We start from the raw sequence: 19250 nt of genomic DNA on the forward strand, positions 1-19250 counted from the left end.
TCATTATCTTTGAATATTAACTTTAATTCTATAAACAGGTTTAATTACACATTTAGTGAAACTTCATTAGTTTACATTCTGTTTCAAAATAAATAAACACATTTGAATATTTACCTGTGTATTGTACAACTATTCATATAAACAACACTGTTAAACAAAAACAGTGAACAAGAAACATGCTATATGACATATCCACCATGTCAGAATCAGATAAGCATTTCTAAAATATTCCATCAAATATGCCCAGGAAAGCCTCCTCTTCTTTGCTGTTGATGTCAGTCTGCAACCTGAAAAGACAGGTGGAATGCAAAAGCGTAATAAGACATTAATATAAAATTGTGCTGGATATTACTTTTAAAAATATTTCTGTAGCTTCAAATGTCAACACGGAATTGTAAGTACAATGGTAACGTCTTCTACCTGCTTATGCCAGATGAGCTCTGTGTGGTTTGGCCACTGTTTGAGAAGAAATCAAATCCTTTAGCCTGTGGGGTCCTTCTTGTCACATTTTGCACTGGAACTGATTCTGGTGCCTTGATTGAGAACTCTGGACTGAATATGCTCTGTGCCTGCAGGAGACAAAAGACATGTGACACAGACTTTCCAAGTGTGGTATATAAAACATGTGCACACTCACACACAAATACACCCACCCACCAACACATGCACGCACGCACGCACACACACACCTTGTTATCCAGCTGGTCCCAGGGACGAGTCAGTCTTTTCTGTGGTCTGATTGTGAGGGAGGGGGTTCCTGATCCTCTGATCTCAGGAGTGACAGGTGGTGAGATTAACCTAAGACAATTATAAATCTCATAAATCCCTCTTGCTTTGACCTGCTTGCATGGTCTAAGCACAGTAGAAGAGTTGGCAATAGCTTGAAAGGTTATGTTAAATGTAATTTGACTCTAGGGGTTTAAAATATCGCACATTGTTTTAGTGTAATTACTATTAAGTATTTAATTGGCTGGAGATACCTGAGTGGTGTGTTAGCTGTGTTCAAGCGTGGTTCAGTCTGTGCAAGACTGTGGAGTAGTGGTGCTGATTTTGTGGCACAGCCTGCACATATGAGATAAGTAGGTTGTTGTTAACAGCTTATAATATTGTAGGCATAGATTATCACACAGCAGTTCATACACAAAACTAAACAACATGTGTGTGGCCCATAGATATAAAAGTATAGATAGGTCATAAGCACCCTAATTACAGGTTTGCAGCCACATTCTTTGCTAGGGGACACAATTATGATAATCGCTATGCACACCATAACCAACATCTTCATATTGAACAAATGCCTCATGGAAGCTCCGATGGACTTCCCTCTTCCATGTTTGACAGTGACACAGAAGCACAGCATTGTGTTGTTTTTTGTTTAAAAAAAAAAGAGGAAGCAATCCATATGTATGAACAAATGTATAATATAACCCTGTGCTTCACAATAAAAAATATTTGAAACAGAAGCACAGCATTGCTACTGTATGAATGTCAGTTTTACACATTTATTTCTATGGTGTGGCCATAGTTTCAATAAAGTCTATTGTGTGGCCAAAGTGGCCAGTAACATGTCTTGAAAGCTGATACAATGCAATATGTCAAGTCTAAACTTTATCCTTTATTCCTTTAATGATATTCAAAATGCTGTCTACCTTTGTGCACATTGTAACCCACAGCTTGCTGGACCTGTGTTTTAGCTTCATGAGTACACATGGACAGAGACGTCTTGCTGGCATGCACCAAACACTCATCGTCAAAGTCATCCCAGTCATCCCAATCACTTCCCAGGTCAAAGTTAACGCTGGGCGATTGTAAGGAAGAGACATAACCACTTTCCACATTCTGGTTTGACACTGTGCTACCAGAGCTCTTTGAGGAAGCTGGGTAGGTTCTATTATTCTGGTTTACAACAGGGTTCAGGTTCCGACTGTCACCAAAGCTGGTACCTGGTCTCCTCCACACTGAGGAGCCTGAAAACAGAAGTATCCACTGTTAGTCCACTGGCGTTTCCCACCAGTGAAGAGGCACAGTGGGTCACACATTATGGCACTACAAATACCGAACCTATGGTAATCAATAATGGGCGATTGGATGTCCTATTTCTTGCCTAAAATGTTTTTTTGTTAAACTGAAAATAGCGAAATAGAAAGCATTTCCAGACAAGCGCACTCCATTGCAGTCTCCAACGGCGATGGCTGGAGCGACATATTGTACACGTACCAGCGGCAAACATTTTGCTGGGAAGGCGATTTGGTCCGCATACGTGTAAATGCACCATGAGAATCAGAACAATGTAATACTCAATGCATCATTTTACATGGGCTGGTAGCAAGAGATTGTATTGGGAAGCATTATGTCTAATTTAACAATAGGATTCAGGTTAAATACTGAGTGTGAGCCTTTAAAAAACAGTGAGCCATGATAAACCAACATACTTTGGAAATGAACAGGTGTAGCAGAGGTTTGTGTAGGTGGTGGAGCATCCACACTCTGTTCTACCATCTCACACATGTTGTCCAGGTAGTCAATATCATCTAAAAAAGAAACCAAGAGGAGGAGAACGTAAGAGAGGTGGACAGACACATACGTATATTTAAACATTGGGAAAAAATTGAAATCTTTACCATAGCTATACTCATCCTCTAGATAAGCGTTGTCTTGTGGCATTGTATCTTCACCAGTCAGATCCACAGTCGCAATGTGAGGGGTCACTGAAGGTTCATAGTGACCTCCCCCATACCTTAGAGTAAAATGAAAAAAAAGACACAAATATAAGTGAGTCTATCTTCAGTGATGGTATTCATTTTCTGATATATATTAACAGTTATTTCTCTCTCCCTCTCTGTCTTTTTTCCAGATGACTTTCAGAAGAGCTAATTTGTGAATGTGAAATGTGAAATTCTGTTGTTTGAGATTCAGTGTTGACTAAATACCTTAAATGGAAAATTCAAACGTGTTTACCTGGAGATAGACGGTAATATCTCCTTAGGTTCGTAGGAAAACTGTTGCAGATTGCCCCTAGCCTCTCCGCTCATCATCATCTAGAAAAAACAGAGCGTCAAACACAGTCCAAGCACACTGATTTCAGCAATAAAGAAAGGTAGTCAAGTCATGCTCACGCTAGACATTTTACTTGAGTGTAGGACTTGGATCTGTGGTTTAGATCACAATAGAGTTCCAAACATTGTCTTATGGATCAAATCTAAAACAGCTAATACTTCTTTACTCCTTCAAAAATCAATTGAGAGCAATGGTCCGCCTTGAGAGCAAATGGTGACACCTATTTCAATTATGTGATGTCTGCCTGTATTTCCCGGCACCTTGAGTCGTTTGACAGGTGTTTCAGTCAGTGTGTCACTTCTATTCTTCAGATCTCTGAGGTAGGAAGAGAAGCTAGCGTCCTGGTTCACTGTTTTCTGTAACACTGTTACTCCTACTTTACCTTAGAAACACAGGAAAGACAACTGTTTACACGCACGCACGCACACACGCACACGCACACACACACACACACACACACACACACACACACACACACACACACACACACACACAGTGATTATTCTCCAGAGTATGGTGTGTGTGATTATACTCACAGCAGTCATGGGCACACTGGTCCTTATTCTTGCAGAAATGATTGCACTGTCTCTGAACAGTATTTGACTGTGCAGGGTCTGCATATCAAGAGAAAAAACATCACATACAAGATATATATAACAATATAAACAGGGCTTGTACCTCTTGGCGCATGTGTTTGTAATGCACTTTATACCTTGTTCCGTAGCTGACGTAGGCATAGCTTTAGCCTGTGCTGTAGGCTGAGGCTTCAGTATGGTGGGATTGGCTCTCTGTCCAGTGCTTTGTGTTCTCTGATTACCAGGAATACGTTGCATCTTCCACTGTGTGTGGTGTGGAGGGTCACTGGGTTCAGCCCCAAACCTCTTGGCCCCAGAGTAGAATGCACTGAACTTTTGCTGGATGTCCAAACCCACTATAGGAGTAGAAATGAAATGTGAAATTCTGTACACTCACACAATAGTCAAAGCTAAAGTGAGAGATATTTCTGTGCTTCTCAGGCTGACCATATTCTGAACTGATCAGGTTGACACTGATCTCCTCTCCCTTGGAGGCCTTCAACACTTCAATCTTCTTTGACCAGCTGCCAGACTTCAACAACACCAGGTCCCTGGGTGGAAATAAAACAATGGAGTGGCATATGACAAAATACACACATAATGTCTTAATTTGCCTTGCCCTAAACAATGCAGTTCAGAATGTGCGTGTGAACCCAGGGAGAGGGAGAAAGAATAAAATAGTTTTTTATAAAGCATGACATTCAGTTAATGTGGACAGCTGTTCTGGTAGTTGTATTTCCTCACGTGAGTTTCTGTAGGAATGCCACATTATTGTCTGAGTCTCCTATGATAAGAGTGACATAGTGGTAGTCTGGAGCTGTTCTCTTGGACAGCAGATGCTGCTGGTTCTTCAGGTTAACCGTCAACACAATCTCGGCTGTGGCAGAGCTGTACCTCGGCAGCTAAGGAATAAAACAAGATAGAGGAGATACTAGTCTTTCTAGAATTGAAAAGAACACAGCTTGATTTGCGAAAGAAATTCAAATGTTAATAACTGATTAACCACAGAGTTTTGTGAAGCATTTTAACATCTGGACAAAATGTAAACAAACGTAGGACAGCGTGACCTCTAAACATGAGCCAATTAATAGCAAAATAGTCTGTGTTTATGTACGATATATGGCCAAAGCTGTGAGTAGACAATAACCTGTATTTAGACTGTTATAGTCCATTAATATGATCCACAAACAGATGTTAAACTTGCTCTTTTGGCAGTTATTGTGCAAACCTTTTTTTTTTTTTTTTTTAAACGTTTTGTTTATTAGTTTTTTTTTTTTTTTTGCATACTCACAAGTAATACAGTAATTACTGAAGCAAATAAACAGAGTATCTCCAAAGGGTCAAAATAATTAAGTTACAGGATAGACAAATCTCAAGTATGAAAAAAGATAAATTGAATAGGATATAAACAGCAAAACAAGACAACAACAAAACCAACATACATAAAGGAAAACAACAACAGACAACAAAACAAATACAAATACACAACTTAAAATCTCCAATAACACGTATATATAAAAGAAATTGTGCAACCCTTTTTACCTGCTCCAAAGTAACTTCATACTTGGGGAGGTGTAAGACAGATTCTTTAATTTGATTTCCAAATGGCGGGTGTCTGTTGACAATCTGCAAAAAATATAAGTGGACAACTGTAAGAGCCATTGGCCATGCATGTGTGTGATTCAACACCTCTCCTTCGCAAAAATGGAGACATCCATGACAGATTTTGATATAGTATATTTTTTAAACTCTTGTACAAACTGACCAGCTCTAACTCTCTGGGGTTGGTCTGTTCTATTTTGCTGAAAGTGGTGAGTCCAGCATTCATCATAGCAGTTGATAGGGTTAAGCCTGGAACACATGGTGGTTATTATGCACATATTTGAATAGTTTATTTACGTCCACAAAACACAAGCATACTACAATGAATATACACACACACACACACACACACACACACACACACACACACACACACACACACACACACACACACACACACACACACACACACACACACACACACACACACACACACACACACACACACACACACACATCATTGCCCCACCTATTTTCTCCAGTTGTTTGGAGACATAGGGTGAGTTCTCCCATAGTTTGGCTCTGAAGCACTTTGCCAGGAGCAATGAGTTGAGTAGAGCTGTGAAACCTGCCTTTGACCGCTGGTTCAGAAACTCTGACAAGCCTAGTGACATTTAAAATCAAATCGTTACCAAACATTTAAAATATCTACCATGATATTACAGTACCAGTGAATCAGTTATCAAGTATGATGTAACCAATGCAGAAGTGAAAATACTGTGAAACAAAAAATTGAGGAAATTGTGAATCATTTAATTGTACATACACCTGCTGATGCGCACTCCATTCCTGAATATTTTTGCACTGTCCTGCGTAAGGCCGAAATCTTGGATTGGGATGGAGCCCAGCTGAGCCTGAATCAAACTATATACAAGTACAGTTAATTCACAACATACACACACTCACATATACGGTATGTATACAGTATATTTAAATTATAAACTCTGACATCCATTTCCTACTGGGGTCATGCCTACGTTCCCTCAGCTCTATGTTCCCTCGGTTTAGGGTTAGGCTTGCGGTTAGGGGTTAGGGTCAGGACTGGGGGTATTGTTAGTCTTGAGGTAATCTCTCAAGAAAGACTATGATTTTTTTTTTTTTTTTTTTACCAATAAAGGGTTCCCAGATTGGTCTTGAGGGAACATAGGCTGAGGGAACATACGTTATGTATGTTCCCTCACTACTGCAAAGCACAGGAATGTACTGCATTAAAGCATCAAGCTATACCTACCAGTTAACTTTCATATCATTGCTCTTTATCTTTCCCTCCATAGGATACCTGGGAAAAGATGCAGAGACATTCATATGCTGTGGGTTGCACTAATGACATTAATTGCCCAATTAAACAAACAAAATGGCGATTCTGTTACTGTACAGTATATGATCTAATCTTGCTCCAAGGACCATCACATGCTGGTTATTTTCTGACCTGATGGTGATTCTGTTCTTATCCTTGTTCAGTGTGTTCAGGGTTCTCTTCTCATTCACCCTCAGCTGAACATCGCTGAACTCTTTGCCCTTCACCACCAGCCCAATCTGCACACAGAGCCATTTATTTTCTAAACAATCTGGCGTATATGTGCTGCCTGCACTTCACTGAAATTGTTCCCAAATGTAGGATGGCAGTGCCATGTAAACATGGCAGTTCCAATCCAGATATTATACAAAGAATGCTGTGTTTTACCAAGGGAACCTACCAGCTCATCTAGAGTCTCGGTGCCGACTACGTTGCTGAATTGTTTCATGGTGTCAAAGGCAACACAATACCTGGCCATCAGCCTGCCTGCCTCTGGGAGACAAACACTGGCTGTCATTCAAAGACAATGTTAACAAAGCCACACATTTCTCTGCATCATTGCACATATGCCAATGTGTTTGACTTTACAGTTTAAATTGATCTTTTGCAATTCTTTAAATCTGTGATATCAGATATTGTAACTTCTTTTACCCGTCACCTTGAGTCTAAATACTAGACCGCACCGGCCAACTCGGGAACGATGCAAGTTGGGAACGATGCAAGTTGGAAATGCATGCCCCACCCAGTTATACAATACCCGTTGTCAGAGTTCCGTTGCACCCCTCTGCCTGTCTGTCTGTGTGCCTTTTATGCCCATACTGTATATGGAGTCCGTATCAGGCATGCATACGCATACGCATACTTTCATTCTTAGCAACATTTACGTATGTTCATGACGACAAGGGTCAAACCTACAAACCATCTATAGACATCTATATGATATGATAAGATTCTCTACCTGTAGGTTTAATATTGATGTCCTCGTCCATAGTAATTAGACCAATGGAAGACAGGGAGTTGAGGTCCTTCAGACACAGCTCTGTGGGACAGGGACTTTACTGAGTTTATGTTGCAATTAATTAATTCTGCACTCAACATAAATAGCCTCTGGTGTAAAACCGTTACAACATCCCAAGAAATTCATCCATAACCTTATTAAAAACATTTACATAAAATATACACATGTATCTCACGTTGTAATTTGGCCTCGATTCCACGTCTATCAAGATCTGTGGAGAAACCTACATTGGGAACGCAACCACATAAGACCATAATGCAATCAATAAGAATGCTCATATTATGTGAAATGTCCACTTACAATTTTGTAAGTAACCACAACTGCAACCTAATTCTAATGCAGATTCTTTTCTCTGACCGTAGTGTTTGGGGTTCTTGAGGGCTCTTATGTAGAGAAAGGTGGAGCGTATCCACTCCAAAGCCATGTTGACATCACTAATGGTCTGGAGGACTATCTCAGCATTCAGGTGCTCTACCAGGTGACCATGTAAGCTGGTTGACAGAGGGATACTTTTAATTTGTATGTTTTTTGGTATATTTTAGTATGTGTGTAAGTGTGAATAGCTAGGCGGAATTATGCCGTTTTCAATACACGATAGTGCACTTGGTGATACAAGCGCGAAATTTGGCACAGATGTCCTTCATATGACCCTAATTGATAATCAACCTCTGGCCACGCAAAAATCCTAAGATTTCAAGATGGCCACCACCAGTTTTCAAAATGGCTGCGACTGGGCCAACATTTTGGACTATATCACTTTGCTGGGGCTGTAAATCTTTGATTTCCCCCTTATTTTAATATAGGAGAATATGTTCTGAAGGTATTTCTACCAAGTAAGATGAAAAAAATAATATTAGGTTCCAATATGGCGGCATATTTTCCAATATGGCTGCCGATAAATTGCATAAATGTACATTCACATGAGCTTGTAGCACATGTATTTGTATTAATTACCATACACAGAATCAATTTACAGCACATTTTAAAGTGATTTGGTAGCTTTTTAATGACCTAGGGCAACAGACTTTTCAATATGTTCACCAATAAATACAACAACTAATGGATATTTTCTCAAACAGGTGCTGACCTTTTTCTCTTTCCGTGGAAGGACAAAACTGTATGGCATCTGCTGAACGCATGAAAGAAGCAAAGACCTGATGACTTTGATCCAATAGCTGATGCATTTTCATGAAGGGGGATCCATCTGAGGTCCTTCGACAGCTTTTTCAAGCCAAGTCTTTGTGTCTGGGTAGCTCAGTCGCCAGTCGGTAGAGCTTTCACCTTCGGATCACATGGTCATGGGTTCGATCAGGATCAGTGTATGAGTAGGTACGGTGAGTGTGGCGCTCCACCTCAGCAATACCAGGGGGTCTATAAGACCCCTGCGTTCTCAGCTGATACTGACAATAAGTCTCAGACTTACTTAATATGAACAAGTGCAACTGCTATGACAACAACGTCAGTATCTGAGCTGTGAATCATGATGTGTCAGATGCTATCCTCTGCAGCTCTGCCTCAGATACTGAAATTGTTGACATAACAGTTTCACTTGTTCAAAGACTTGGCTTGAATTAGTTGTGGATTGCCTTTGGAAGGAGGGAAGGATCTCAGATGGATCCCCGTTCATGAAATTGCATCAGCTATTGAATCAAAGTCATCAGGTCTTTGCTTCTTTCATGCATTCAGGGGATGCCACACAGTTTCGTCCTTCCATGGAAAGGGAAAAAGGTCAGCATGGCAGACAACTTCTCCAAATTAGGTTCAACACCTGTTGCAATAAATGATAAACATAGGCAAGTCATTGAGGAGTTCATAGTACTCATGTACAATAGAACTTCATAGAAGTAGTTCCTACAAGGAAGTGAATGCAAGTGAAGTGCATTCCAAGCAGGACATATATGGGGCCAGTCACTCTTGTGCAGTCCTGTTTGCCAAATTATGCCAGAAGCTGACACGATGTGGATGTAAAAAAGCATGTTCTGGACACTGCAAATGCTTTAAGTTTGGACTTATCTGCACACCCCTCTGTGGTTGCAGTTGCTAGTACACTGGCCTGTCAATTGCCCAGCCACCATTGTAAATGAGAATGTGTTTATAATGACTTGATAACAAAACAAAAAGTAAGCACTAAGCTTTACCAAGCTAATACATCACTTTCAAATGTTCCATAAATGGATTCTGTGTATGGTAATTAATACAAATACATGTAATACAAGCTCATGTGGATAAACCATAAGCAAATGCACATTTCTGCAATTTATCGGCAGCCATATTGGAAAATATGCCGCCATATTGGAACCTAATGTTATTTTTTATCTTACTTGGTAGGAATACCTCCAGAACATAATCTCTTATATTAAAATAAGCCCCAGCAAAGCGATATAGTCCAACACATTGGCCCAGTTGCAGCCATTTTGAAAACTGGTGGTGGCCATCTTGAAATCTTAGGAATTCCGCGTGGCCAGAGGTTGATTATCAATTAGGGTCATATGAAGGTCATCTGTGCCAAATTTCGCGCTTGTATCACCAAGTGCACTATGGTATCAATTTTCCGCCTAGCTAGAAAGAGAGATAGGAGAGCAGAAGAATTTTGTTTTTCATACCTGCTTTCAATGATTTCCGCTCTATTCAGAAGCGTCATGTACTTGTCCTTGGTCTGGTGTTTGGTCATGATCACTGCGGTCGCTGATGTATCGAACTAGAAGCATATTTATTTTTATTTAGGTTTATTCGATTTTTGAGGAAGCAACTGAATTTCACTAATTTCAGTACGATATGAAAATTTCAGGGACTTGAAACTTGCTTGAGATACATTATGGAACACACTTTAAGTATCATTGCGTGGTTATTTTTTGTCAAAGCTACCTCACCATTGAGTTTTAAAGCATTTTAAAGTGGAGAACGATTTGAAGAGTCTAGCGGAAAAAAGGCCCTGGAGAAAAGGTTGATTTACAAAGGAAACATCCTTGATCGACAGGTATTAACAGTGAAACAATGTTTTTAGCCAAAGCAACTAAATTATTCAGGTAAGTTTGGTAATGTTTTAACAACTTTGGATAAAATAAAGCCGTTACGCTGTGAATAGTTAATGGCATGATACATTGCGTAAGTCACCAGTTGAAGCTATGCTGTCATTTATTCATAATACTCCTAGTGAGCCATAGTCGGCTATTAGACCTGCGTCTAAAACCGGGCTATAACTGGTCTGAAAGTTTTTTCAACGTCTAGGCTTAGCCTAGAGTTGATTAGCAGTTTTTTAAGTATCTATATATAGACGTCTATATTATAGACGTCATTTCAACGGCTATAATATAGACGTCTATATATAGACGCTTAAAAACAGCTAATCAACGTCTAGGCTAAATAGCCGTTGAAAAAACTTTCACTTTTAGACCAGTTTTAACCCCGGTTTTAGCCTAGCCGTTAGACTATTTTAGACGTCTAATAGCCCGAAAAATGCTGAGTGGGCTGATTTGTAACAGTGTCCATTTTGGTCTTTTCCGTTCTGTTTCTTCATCTGTATGACATGTCTATTAGTGTTTAAACTGTAATGGATGTGTATATTCCACATTGATGTTAATTGCCACTTCTCAAGCCCGTGGAGGGTTTTTAGGCATTCTCCTTCACATTTTTACCGAATCTTTGTGTATCATTTTGAAATGTTCTTGTAAGTGATAATAAACAAACAAACAAACAAACAAACAAACAAACAAACAATTATCGTCTGTTCTGTCTAATCAAATGTTGCCACTGCGGCACCACCTGCCTGTGGTCTCCCAGCTCTTCCAATCATCTGCAGCATGTCAGCCTCACTGTACTCCACACAGGAGCCTGCCATATAGTGCATGGTAGACTTTATCACCACCAGGTGGGCTGGCATGTTCACCCCCATAGCCAGAGTACTAGTGGTGACTGAGACATAGAAGAAAAGACCAGAAATATACTAGCTGGTGACTACTGACCATTGGTAAAAAAAACAAAAACATTTTATGTAATTGAAAACATACAGAAGCAGACCAATGACTCCATTTATGCTACTGTACATCAGTAGTATGAACGCAGGAAACCTTTACCATATACATTATCATATAATGTCAACAATCAATTAACAGAACTCACAGAGGACAGGAAGGTCTCCATGGGTAAAGGCTGCTTCCACTACCTTCCTGTCAGAAACATCAACCCCTGCATGGTGGTAACCAACACCAAACAAGACCAGGTCTGGAAAGAACACACACACACACACACACACACACACACACACACACACACACACACACACACACACACACACACACACACACACACACACACACACACACACACACACACACACACACACACACACACACACACACACACACACACACACACACACACTCAATTGTCATTGTTGTTGGAAGTTTATTTATTCTCGAGTACAATAAGTTTATGAAAATTATCATACCTCTCAGTTTTGAATCCAAGATAGAGTTTGCATATTTCATCATCCTGCAAAGGATTATATATTAGACACACAGAAATATTTGAATGAATAGTTGTTGTATAAGCATGATTATGTACTGTGATATTTATGATGTCTCGATGATTTGACCTACCTTTGTTTGTGCTCAATGCCCATAATGAACCTAGCATCCTTGGCCAGAACAGCAGCTGACTGCTGGACACCTTTCCTCGTGGAGCAAAACTACCAGAACACAGATATAATCGTGAGACTTGGTAATCCAGTCTAGTAACATTTTCTGACGCTTAGCTGTAGTCTTACCACCTACCACTAATGTAGGCTTCTGGTCAGAGTAAGTCTGTATGATATTAGCCATCTTGTAGTTAAGTGACAGGTCAAACTTGAACTCTGTCTGGTTTGGGCTGCATGGGAATCCAAGCACCACCTTCCTCAGTTTCACTGGACGGTGGCTCTCGTCCATCTCTAGATAGGTGGCCGGCCCGTTTTCATCACACAGCCAATCTGCTATCTGGCGCAGACAAACAATTCCAACATCACGTTACATTTTGATACAGATGACATATAGTCCACATCTCTGCTATCAGTACAAACATTCAAATTATAAAGTGCTGTTAATGATTTCAGGCAGATTGAGGCAATGTAACACTGATTCAAGCCACTTAAGGCATGAACATGTGAGCAATATCTTTTACGATTTCCAGCCACGTACATCTGATGTGTTGGGTACGGTGGCTGACACAGCCACAAACCTCATGGAGAGGTTTGCCTGTGGCTTTGTTGCTGTCCGATAAGTGTGCACCGCCTTCATTCGGCTCACCACCACTTCCAGAGTGGCCCCACGAGTTGTGTCCTTTACCACATGCACCTGGTAAAAGTAAATTCAGTTCCCAAAAGTAGTACAGCAGTTAGAAACACAGAAAAAGAAGATACAGCTAAACACACCAAGGAGGATCTGTCAACAGGGAGGTGGCTACTAGACATAGCTTTTTGTTCATACTTAACTTTTTATGCAGTTTGAAAATGTACCAGGGAGATAGAAATTAGATGCTGGCATTTCTACATCTTGAATAAAGTGTAACGTTTTCTCTAATGCAGCCTGGATATATGACCAGTACTAGAACACTTTGTTTAGACAGATTTCTGATTTTCTCTCTAACAACAACAAGTTTCTGATGGTGGCAGAGTCTAATCATCAGCAGTGTATATTAAAATTCCACCACATAAACGCACAATGTGGGATGCTCCTTGACTACCAACATAGGAGGTAATAACCTACAGTATACAGTAAGTTAGTGGATAGAATGTCTGTGAAACTCTCTGACCTCATCTATGAGGAAGAGGCTGACAAGTTGCAACAGACAATTGTCCTTCCATTTCCTTGTCATGCTGTCCCATTTTTCCTGATAGCAAAAGAAAAACAGATTAGGAATTTACATCAATACCCCCCCTACACTTGAGAATTTAGAAAGAGATTCACTGTGCTGTGTTGTGTCACTCACAGGTGTGGTCGTGATGATGTGGGCATCCTGAATCTCAAAGAAGTCGTCGATCTCTGTGTCTCCGGTCAGCTCCTTGCAGCTTAGCCCCAGAGGACCAAATTTCTCCTTCCAGTCCCCAAAGCGCTGACTACACAAAGCTTTGATCGGGGCCACTGGTCAAAACAAAAGGGAGTCTCTTTATATGCACATTATCTCACACATACACAAGAGTTGAGTAATGCCTTATGTTTGACTGAGCTCAGAATCTTACATCTCTGGAGGCATTTTGTGTGATCAGGTCAAAAGTGAAAGTGATACAAAAACATTTAAAATCTGAAAAATCTGAAAACACAGCACTGAAACAGTGTTGATTCAATTGAGTGATCTTTCCACTCCAAAATACTGTCTGGCATGAAAATTAAAATGGGAAACAATGTGTGCTTGCTAATGGTTTGATTGCATGGTGTTGCTGGAAAACAAGCTGAAAAAGACTAAAAGTTCAATGATATGGATGTCAAACATTTCAAAATATGCATGTATGAAAACAGACATATTCAGGATTGGGGATTTAGTGGTGGGCAAATATGAAATACTGCACTCATGCTCACAGGTCTACTATAATGCACTCACTGTACACGACTTTGACATTATTCCAGGGCTCTGAGTTCTCCATCAGCAGGCGGATGATGGCCAGCTCAAACAGCACTGTCTTACCAGAACCAGTGGGAGCGCAGGCTACAAAGTTCTTACCTGTGTAAAGAACCTGCAAATAATAGAGAAACAAATCACCAATTTACTTAAAATAAGTTATATATGTGTGTGTGTGTGTGTGTGTGTGTGTGTGTGTGTGTGTGTGTGTGTGTGTGTGTGTGTGTGTGTGTGTGTGTGTGTGTGTGTGTGTGTGTGTGTGTGTGTGTGTGTGTGTGTGTGTGTGTGTGTGTGCATAGGATCACAATTGCCTTTAAATTATGTGGAGTGATAATTTGAGGAGTCAAAGACATGGAGCAAGCTTACAGTATACACTTACATCATCCAATGCTTTGGACTGAACATAGTTGAAAAAGGGGAACTCTTTGAAAATTGATCTAAAATTAGCTGCTGTTTTTTTCTGATTAAGGAAATCCAAGGTAAAGTTACATTCCACAAATTCCAGCATAGAGTAGCAAGTCAAACATTTCTTTAATCTTTGATTTTGTTGATGCACAGGACCGTAAGGATACGGATCTCAGAGACTGGTCGTAGTACACCAGACTCAGAAGAACCTAAAAAACAAAACAAAGATAATTTTGTTTTCAGTCATACATGTTTTTCTTTTTTACTAAATCCTTAATCCACTGACAAGCTAAAACTAGTTGAAGTAGAAGAGGTTGGAATTGCCTGCCACCTAGTGGCCGCTGTCTATACCTACTGTTTAATGAATTGGTCAGTGGGGAGAGCTCACCTTGTTTCACCTCATTATTATCTAACACAATATGGCAGCTGCTGCTAGGTTGGTACAGTGCATAAAGACATTCATTAACTATAATACGGTAAGTCTTAGCATAACATATAGACATTCATTATAACTGCAATATGCCTTAGCATCTATACATGTGGGACTTTGCATGCCAGTATGACATTGTGCACAGGACTACTCATGGGTCTGTGACTGTGTCAATGCACCTTCTATGTGAAGCGGCTGAGGCGTCATGGGCAGAACATGGGCTCTCTTTGTGCCCTTGTCCAGCGTCTCTGCGCGTGCTGCCTTCTGCGGGGGTCGGCCACTCACTGCAGATGAGCCCTGGTGGGGGAGGGGGAAGGGGGGACTGGGGGAGAAACGAGGAGCTGACTGGCTAGCCTTTCCCGGAGGTGGCTGGAAAGGAGGAGGCTCTGTCACCATGGTAACCGGACTGAGGAAAGTTTGAGGTCTGGACATAGCCCGGGTGCTGCCACTGAGGTCGTCTGTGTTTGACAAGTCGCCCCCGCTGTTCAACACCTGACCACTGGGGGGTTTAAACAAACTGATCACAGAGGGAAGAATGGAGGCAAGAGAGATGGAGAGAGAGGAGAGGAGAGAGACAGAGGGAGAGAAATGAAGAATTGAGGTCATGAAACGTCGATGCTTCTATAAGGAGGATAAACATTATGGCTTCTAATAGACTGAATGGCTTTTCATTACAGGATCACATCTGACAACTCTCATGCCTTATCTTTGAGTGGGGAAAAAAAGCATCCTGTCCTGTCTCTTATTATACTGTGCCTGCAACTGGACTTAAAAAACACAACCAAAGGGCTTTAGCTACATTGTTTTCCTGGATAAAAACGCTTGCCTTCTCCGTAGAGGAGGTCTTTGGCTGAAGTCCAGGGTGAAATGTTTCCCCCTGACAGCCCCATGACCAGAGTCCAGCGGGGTTTCATCTCCACCTCTGCCACACCGATTGGCATCCCGGGAGTAATCCATGAACCCTTCACCCAGCCGAGGGCCACTACACCTGCTGTCCCTGGTCTCCTCTGTCACGTCCTCGGCATTGTTGAATCTCTGAGAACTGGTGACTTTGACGCTTGTGTCAACTGACTCTGTCAAAGAGGGCCGCAATTGATCAGGCTTCTGGGAGAAACCTATGAAGAAGATTAAAATTAAGTAGTCAGTGCCAGTAATTGCACTACTGATCATTTGGTACTGGTAATTGTAAGTCATTGTGTGTTTGAGTTTAATTTAGAAATCCATATTTTTTCCCCTGGAACTATTTTCTGCTATGAATCTGTGCTTTTAAAACACAATGATAATGTAACAAAAAAAAACTAGCTAATTGATTTTCATACCATACTGAAAGGAATCCAATGGTGTCCTCCAAAAATCAAGTAATCAATGGTATGCTTTGGAAATGGCCGGTAGTCAAGTCTACCATGAGTAGTATGGGTTAAACAGACAACTAGTTATTTTAATAATACAGGATGAAGGTATTTAGAATTAGACGTCAGAAATTTTGCCAGTCCAATTAAACGAAAATGTTATAACACTTTGGAATGCATGAATATACTGTAAGTCCAATTTATTTACAAGACAAATAGTGCAAATCAAATAAAAATGTTATGGAATTGAAGCCAATTTAAGTAATCAAATCACAGTTAAAGGACGACTTCACCCATTTTCAACCTATCTTCATATAATTGGTCCTCACTAATGCTCATGATGAAATGTAAAAAATAAAACATTATACTCTGTCTGTGTCTCATAGGAGGGCTGTGGACACTTCAGAAACCTGCCTACCAGTGACATCATCATTAGGCAGGTTTTATTTTTTCAAATACGATTTCAAATTTGTATTAAAGCGAGAACAATGGCTTCCATTATAGCATGCTAACTTTCCAGGAATAGAAAGCCTTGCAGTTTCTATTAGCTTGGATTTCCCATCGATGATATTCTGGTAGGCGGGTTTTGGAATTGTCCACAGCCCTCCTCTAAGACACAGTCTCACAGACGGGGACAAAAATGCTAAAATGTTATACTGAGCATTAGTGAGGACCAATTATTTGAAGAGAGGTTAAAATGGGTGAAGTCGTCCTTTAAGTTGGTAAGGCTTGTGTATGCCAGATACTGAAATGTTTACTCAAGGTATACTGTAGGATAAGTGATTTTTGGTTAAAATAAGTGTTATATAGCTCTATATTCTGATAGTATCCATTACTAGTGTTTGTTCAGTAACAGTCTCCATGTCTCTCCTGCTCTTCATTAAACAGAAAATACATTTTCAGGTCAGGATACCTCTAAAGAAAAGGAATTCACACTTATCCACCACCCTATACATACTGTACAAGGATGCCTCCTTAAGGATGTCCTGCGTGGCTGGGATCTGAGAGAAAGATGGAGGCATTTCTAACCGCCATGGATTAGCCTCTTGGCACAGCGGCTTTCTGTAGATAGTGATTCAGAGGAATACACATTTGATTGTTGTTTTTGTGACTCTCTCTGGGTTTTACAATGTAACAAACACTGTCATTCTGTAAAGGGTGTTATCACACCGTTATAATGGGTGTCATTATCAGTAGGCTACTCATCTGCCCTATATGGTAAGCCAATAGGAGCCTACTAATTCTGGTAGTAGTTAGGTTCAGGTATGAGTCTGGTGTGTTAAGGTTGGGGAGTTTCACCATGGATGGAAAGGAGGATATGGATGATTCTTTGTTCTGACCTACTGGATTAGTGTCCCTCCCCCCCCTACCAAGCCCCCCCACACACACACACACACACACACACACACACAAACAGTTACAGTCACACACACTTGCATGGGGCAGATGAGTAGGCCCAATAACACAATGGAGTCTGTGGCCCCTCATTTGGTTTATAATTTTGAACAAAGGTTTTGAACTTTACAACAATGAATATCATAGTCTACTACTTCGAGAACTGTGTGCATAGCCAAAGACGTATTAACAACCTTACCCAACCCAATTAAACAAACCAATAATGCTATTATTCTTGTGTATTTTTTATATTTGCAACCATTTTTACCCTGCGTGTACTTACACTTTGTGGACAATGGGCCTCTCAAAGAAGAGGTTGTCCAAGGGAAAGGCGCCATCCTGGTCCACCATCTCATCGGATGAAACCATGGGGGAAACAATAGCTAATCAATTAGCTTAGCCATTTTATGTTCATTCTATCGCTTACTAGAGGAGGACCTACTCTTTAGCTAGCTTACCTGTTTTTGTTATGTCAAGTCAAGCAGCTTCTCGAGTCTCGACTCAGACAAACAATGAGTTAACTAGAATTATTCGTCAGAAGTCCGCGAGGTGAGTGACATGTTGACAGAGTAAACATTGTTCATTTAAACCTGTAGTTTTAACGTGTTCTCCTCTTTGTTTAGCTACGAACTTGCTGACCTTACAGTCAGTTTGTTAACTAACTAACTCTACCGTCTGGTCTGCACGAGACGTGGGCCTAATCTCTCTACACAGCATCCTCACGCGAGAGGATGTTAATAGGACATTAATACCAGGCAGTGGTGTAAAGTAACTAAGTACAAGTACTGTACTTAAGTACAATTTGAGGTAATATTACTTTACTGGAGTATTTCCAAATGTCAGTACTTTTACTTCTACTCCACATACATCTCAGAGGCAAATTCTACTCCACTACAATTATTTTAAAACTTTAGTTACTATAGTTACTTTGTAGATTTTGATTATTAGTTACAAAAACATACATTTCCAGTTCAGCCCCATACATTTCGGCCATTTGAAAAATAGCCGAGCTAAGCTCACAAATGCACAAAATATTTTAATACATTTTATACATTTGAAAACTTGTGAAAGGGGACACGTCTGCATAATGAGTACTTTCTACTTTTGCTACTTTAAGTACATTTTGATACCAATACTTTAGTACTTTTACTCAAGTATACCTTTTGAATTCCGGACTTTTACTTGTAACAGTCAGAGTATTTCTATATTGCAGTATTGATACTTTTACTCAAGTAATGAAATTGAGTACTCTTTCCACCACTGATTAATAGTATCAAAATACAAGCTAATAATCAAATGAGCATGCTACTCAGGAAACACTGCCTTGAATTCATAGCAAACCTTTCACCTTTTTCATGCTGTGTTGAAAATCCGCCCCGAGAGTGACAATAATTGAATAAATAATAATTACTCTACAGATAGCCCTCCATCAGGGGACTGTGATGGATGGCAACATCTTTGTTAGGTTGGTTTGGGAATTTTGGAGTCCTCAAACAGCCAATCTAATAACGTGAGATATAAATATGCCAGG

The 19250-nt window shown here is 40.3% G+C and overlaps 1 protein-coding gene across 1 annotated transcript; it reads right to left on the reverse strand.

The window, feature by feature from the left end:
- Positions 1 to 220: 220 nt before the first annotated feature.
- hfm1 (helicase for meiosis 1) lies at positions 221 to 18070 on the reverse strand (the record flags this gene model as incomplete). The annotated part of the gene is made up of 39 exons (XM_080439859.1): positions 221 to 287; positions 421 to 569; positions 690 to 765; positions 981 to 1062; positions 1650 to 1967; positions 2433 to 2531; positions 2622 to 2737; positions 2959 to 3038; positions 3318 to 3439; positions 3594 to 3671; positions 3770 to 3988; positions 4080 to 4183; positions 4377 to 4534; positions 5175 to 5258; positions 5398 to 5483; positions 5704 to 5838; positions 6001 to 6098; positions 6466 to 6513; positions 6664 to 6770; positions 6932 to 7023; positions 7490 to 7570; positions 7725 to 7772; positions 7907 to 8040; positions 10153 to 10247; positions 11316 to 11461; positions 11669 to 11770; positions 11997 to 12040; positions 12148 to 12236; positions 12322 to 12522; positions 12724 to 12879; positions 13337 to 13414; positions 13514 to 13665; positions 14123 to 14255; positions 14520 to 14590; positions 14713 to 14754; positions 15155 to 15492; positions 15802 to 16090; positions 17283 to 17386; positions 18003 to 18070. 39 exons carry the CDS (start codon positions 18068 to 18070, stop codon positions 221 to 223), a joined length of 4689 nt encoding a protein of 1562 aa, XP_080295985.1.
- Positions 18071 to 19250: the final 1180 nt, after the last annotated feature.

This window comes from Gymnoscopelus braueri, assembly GCF_963280865.1.
Source record: "Gymnoscopelus braueri genome assembly, chromosome: 10".
Taxonomy (NCBI): domain Eukaryota; kingdom Metazoa; phylum Chordata; class Actinopteri; order Myctophiformes; family Myctophidae; genus Gymnoscopelus; species Gymnoscopelus braueri.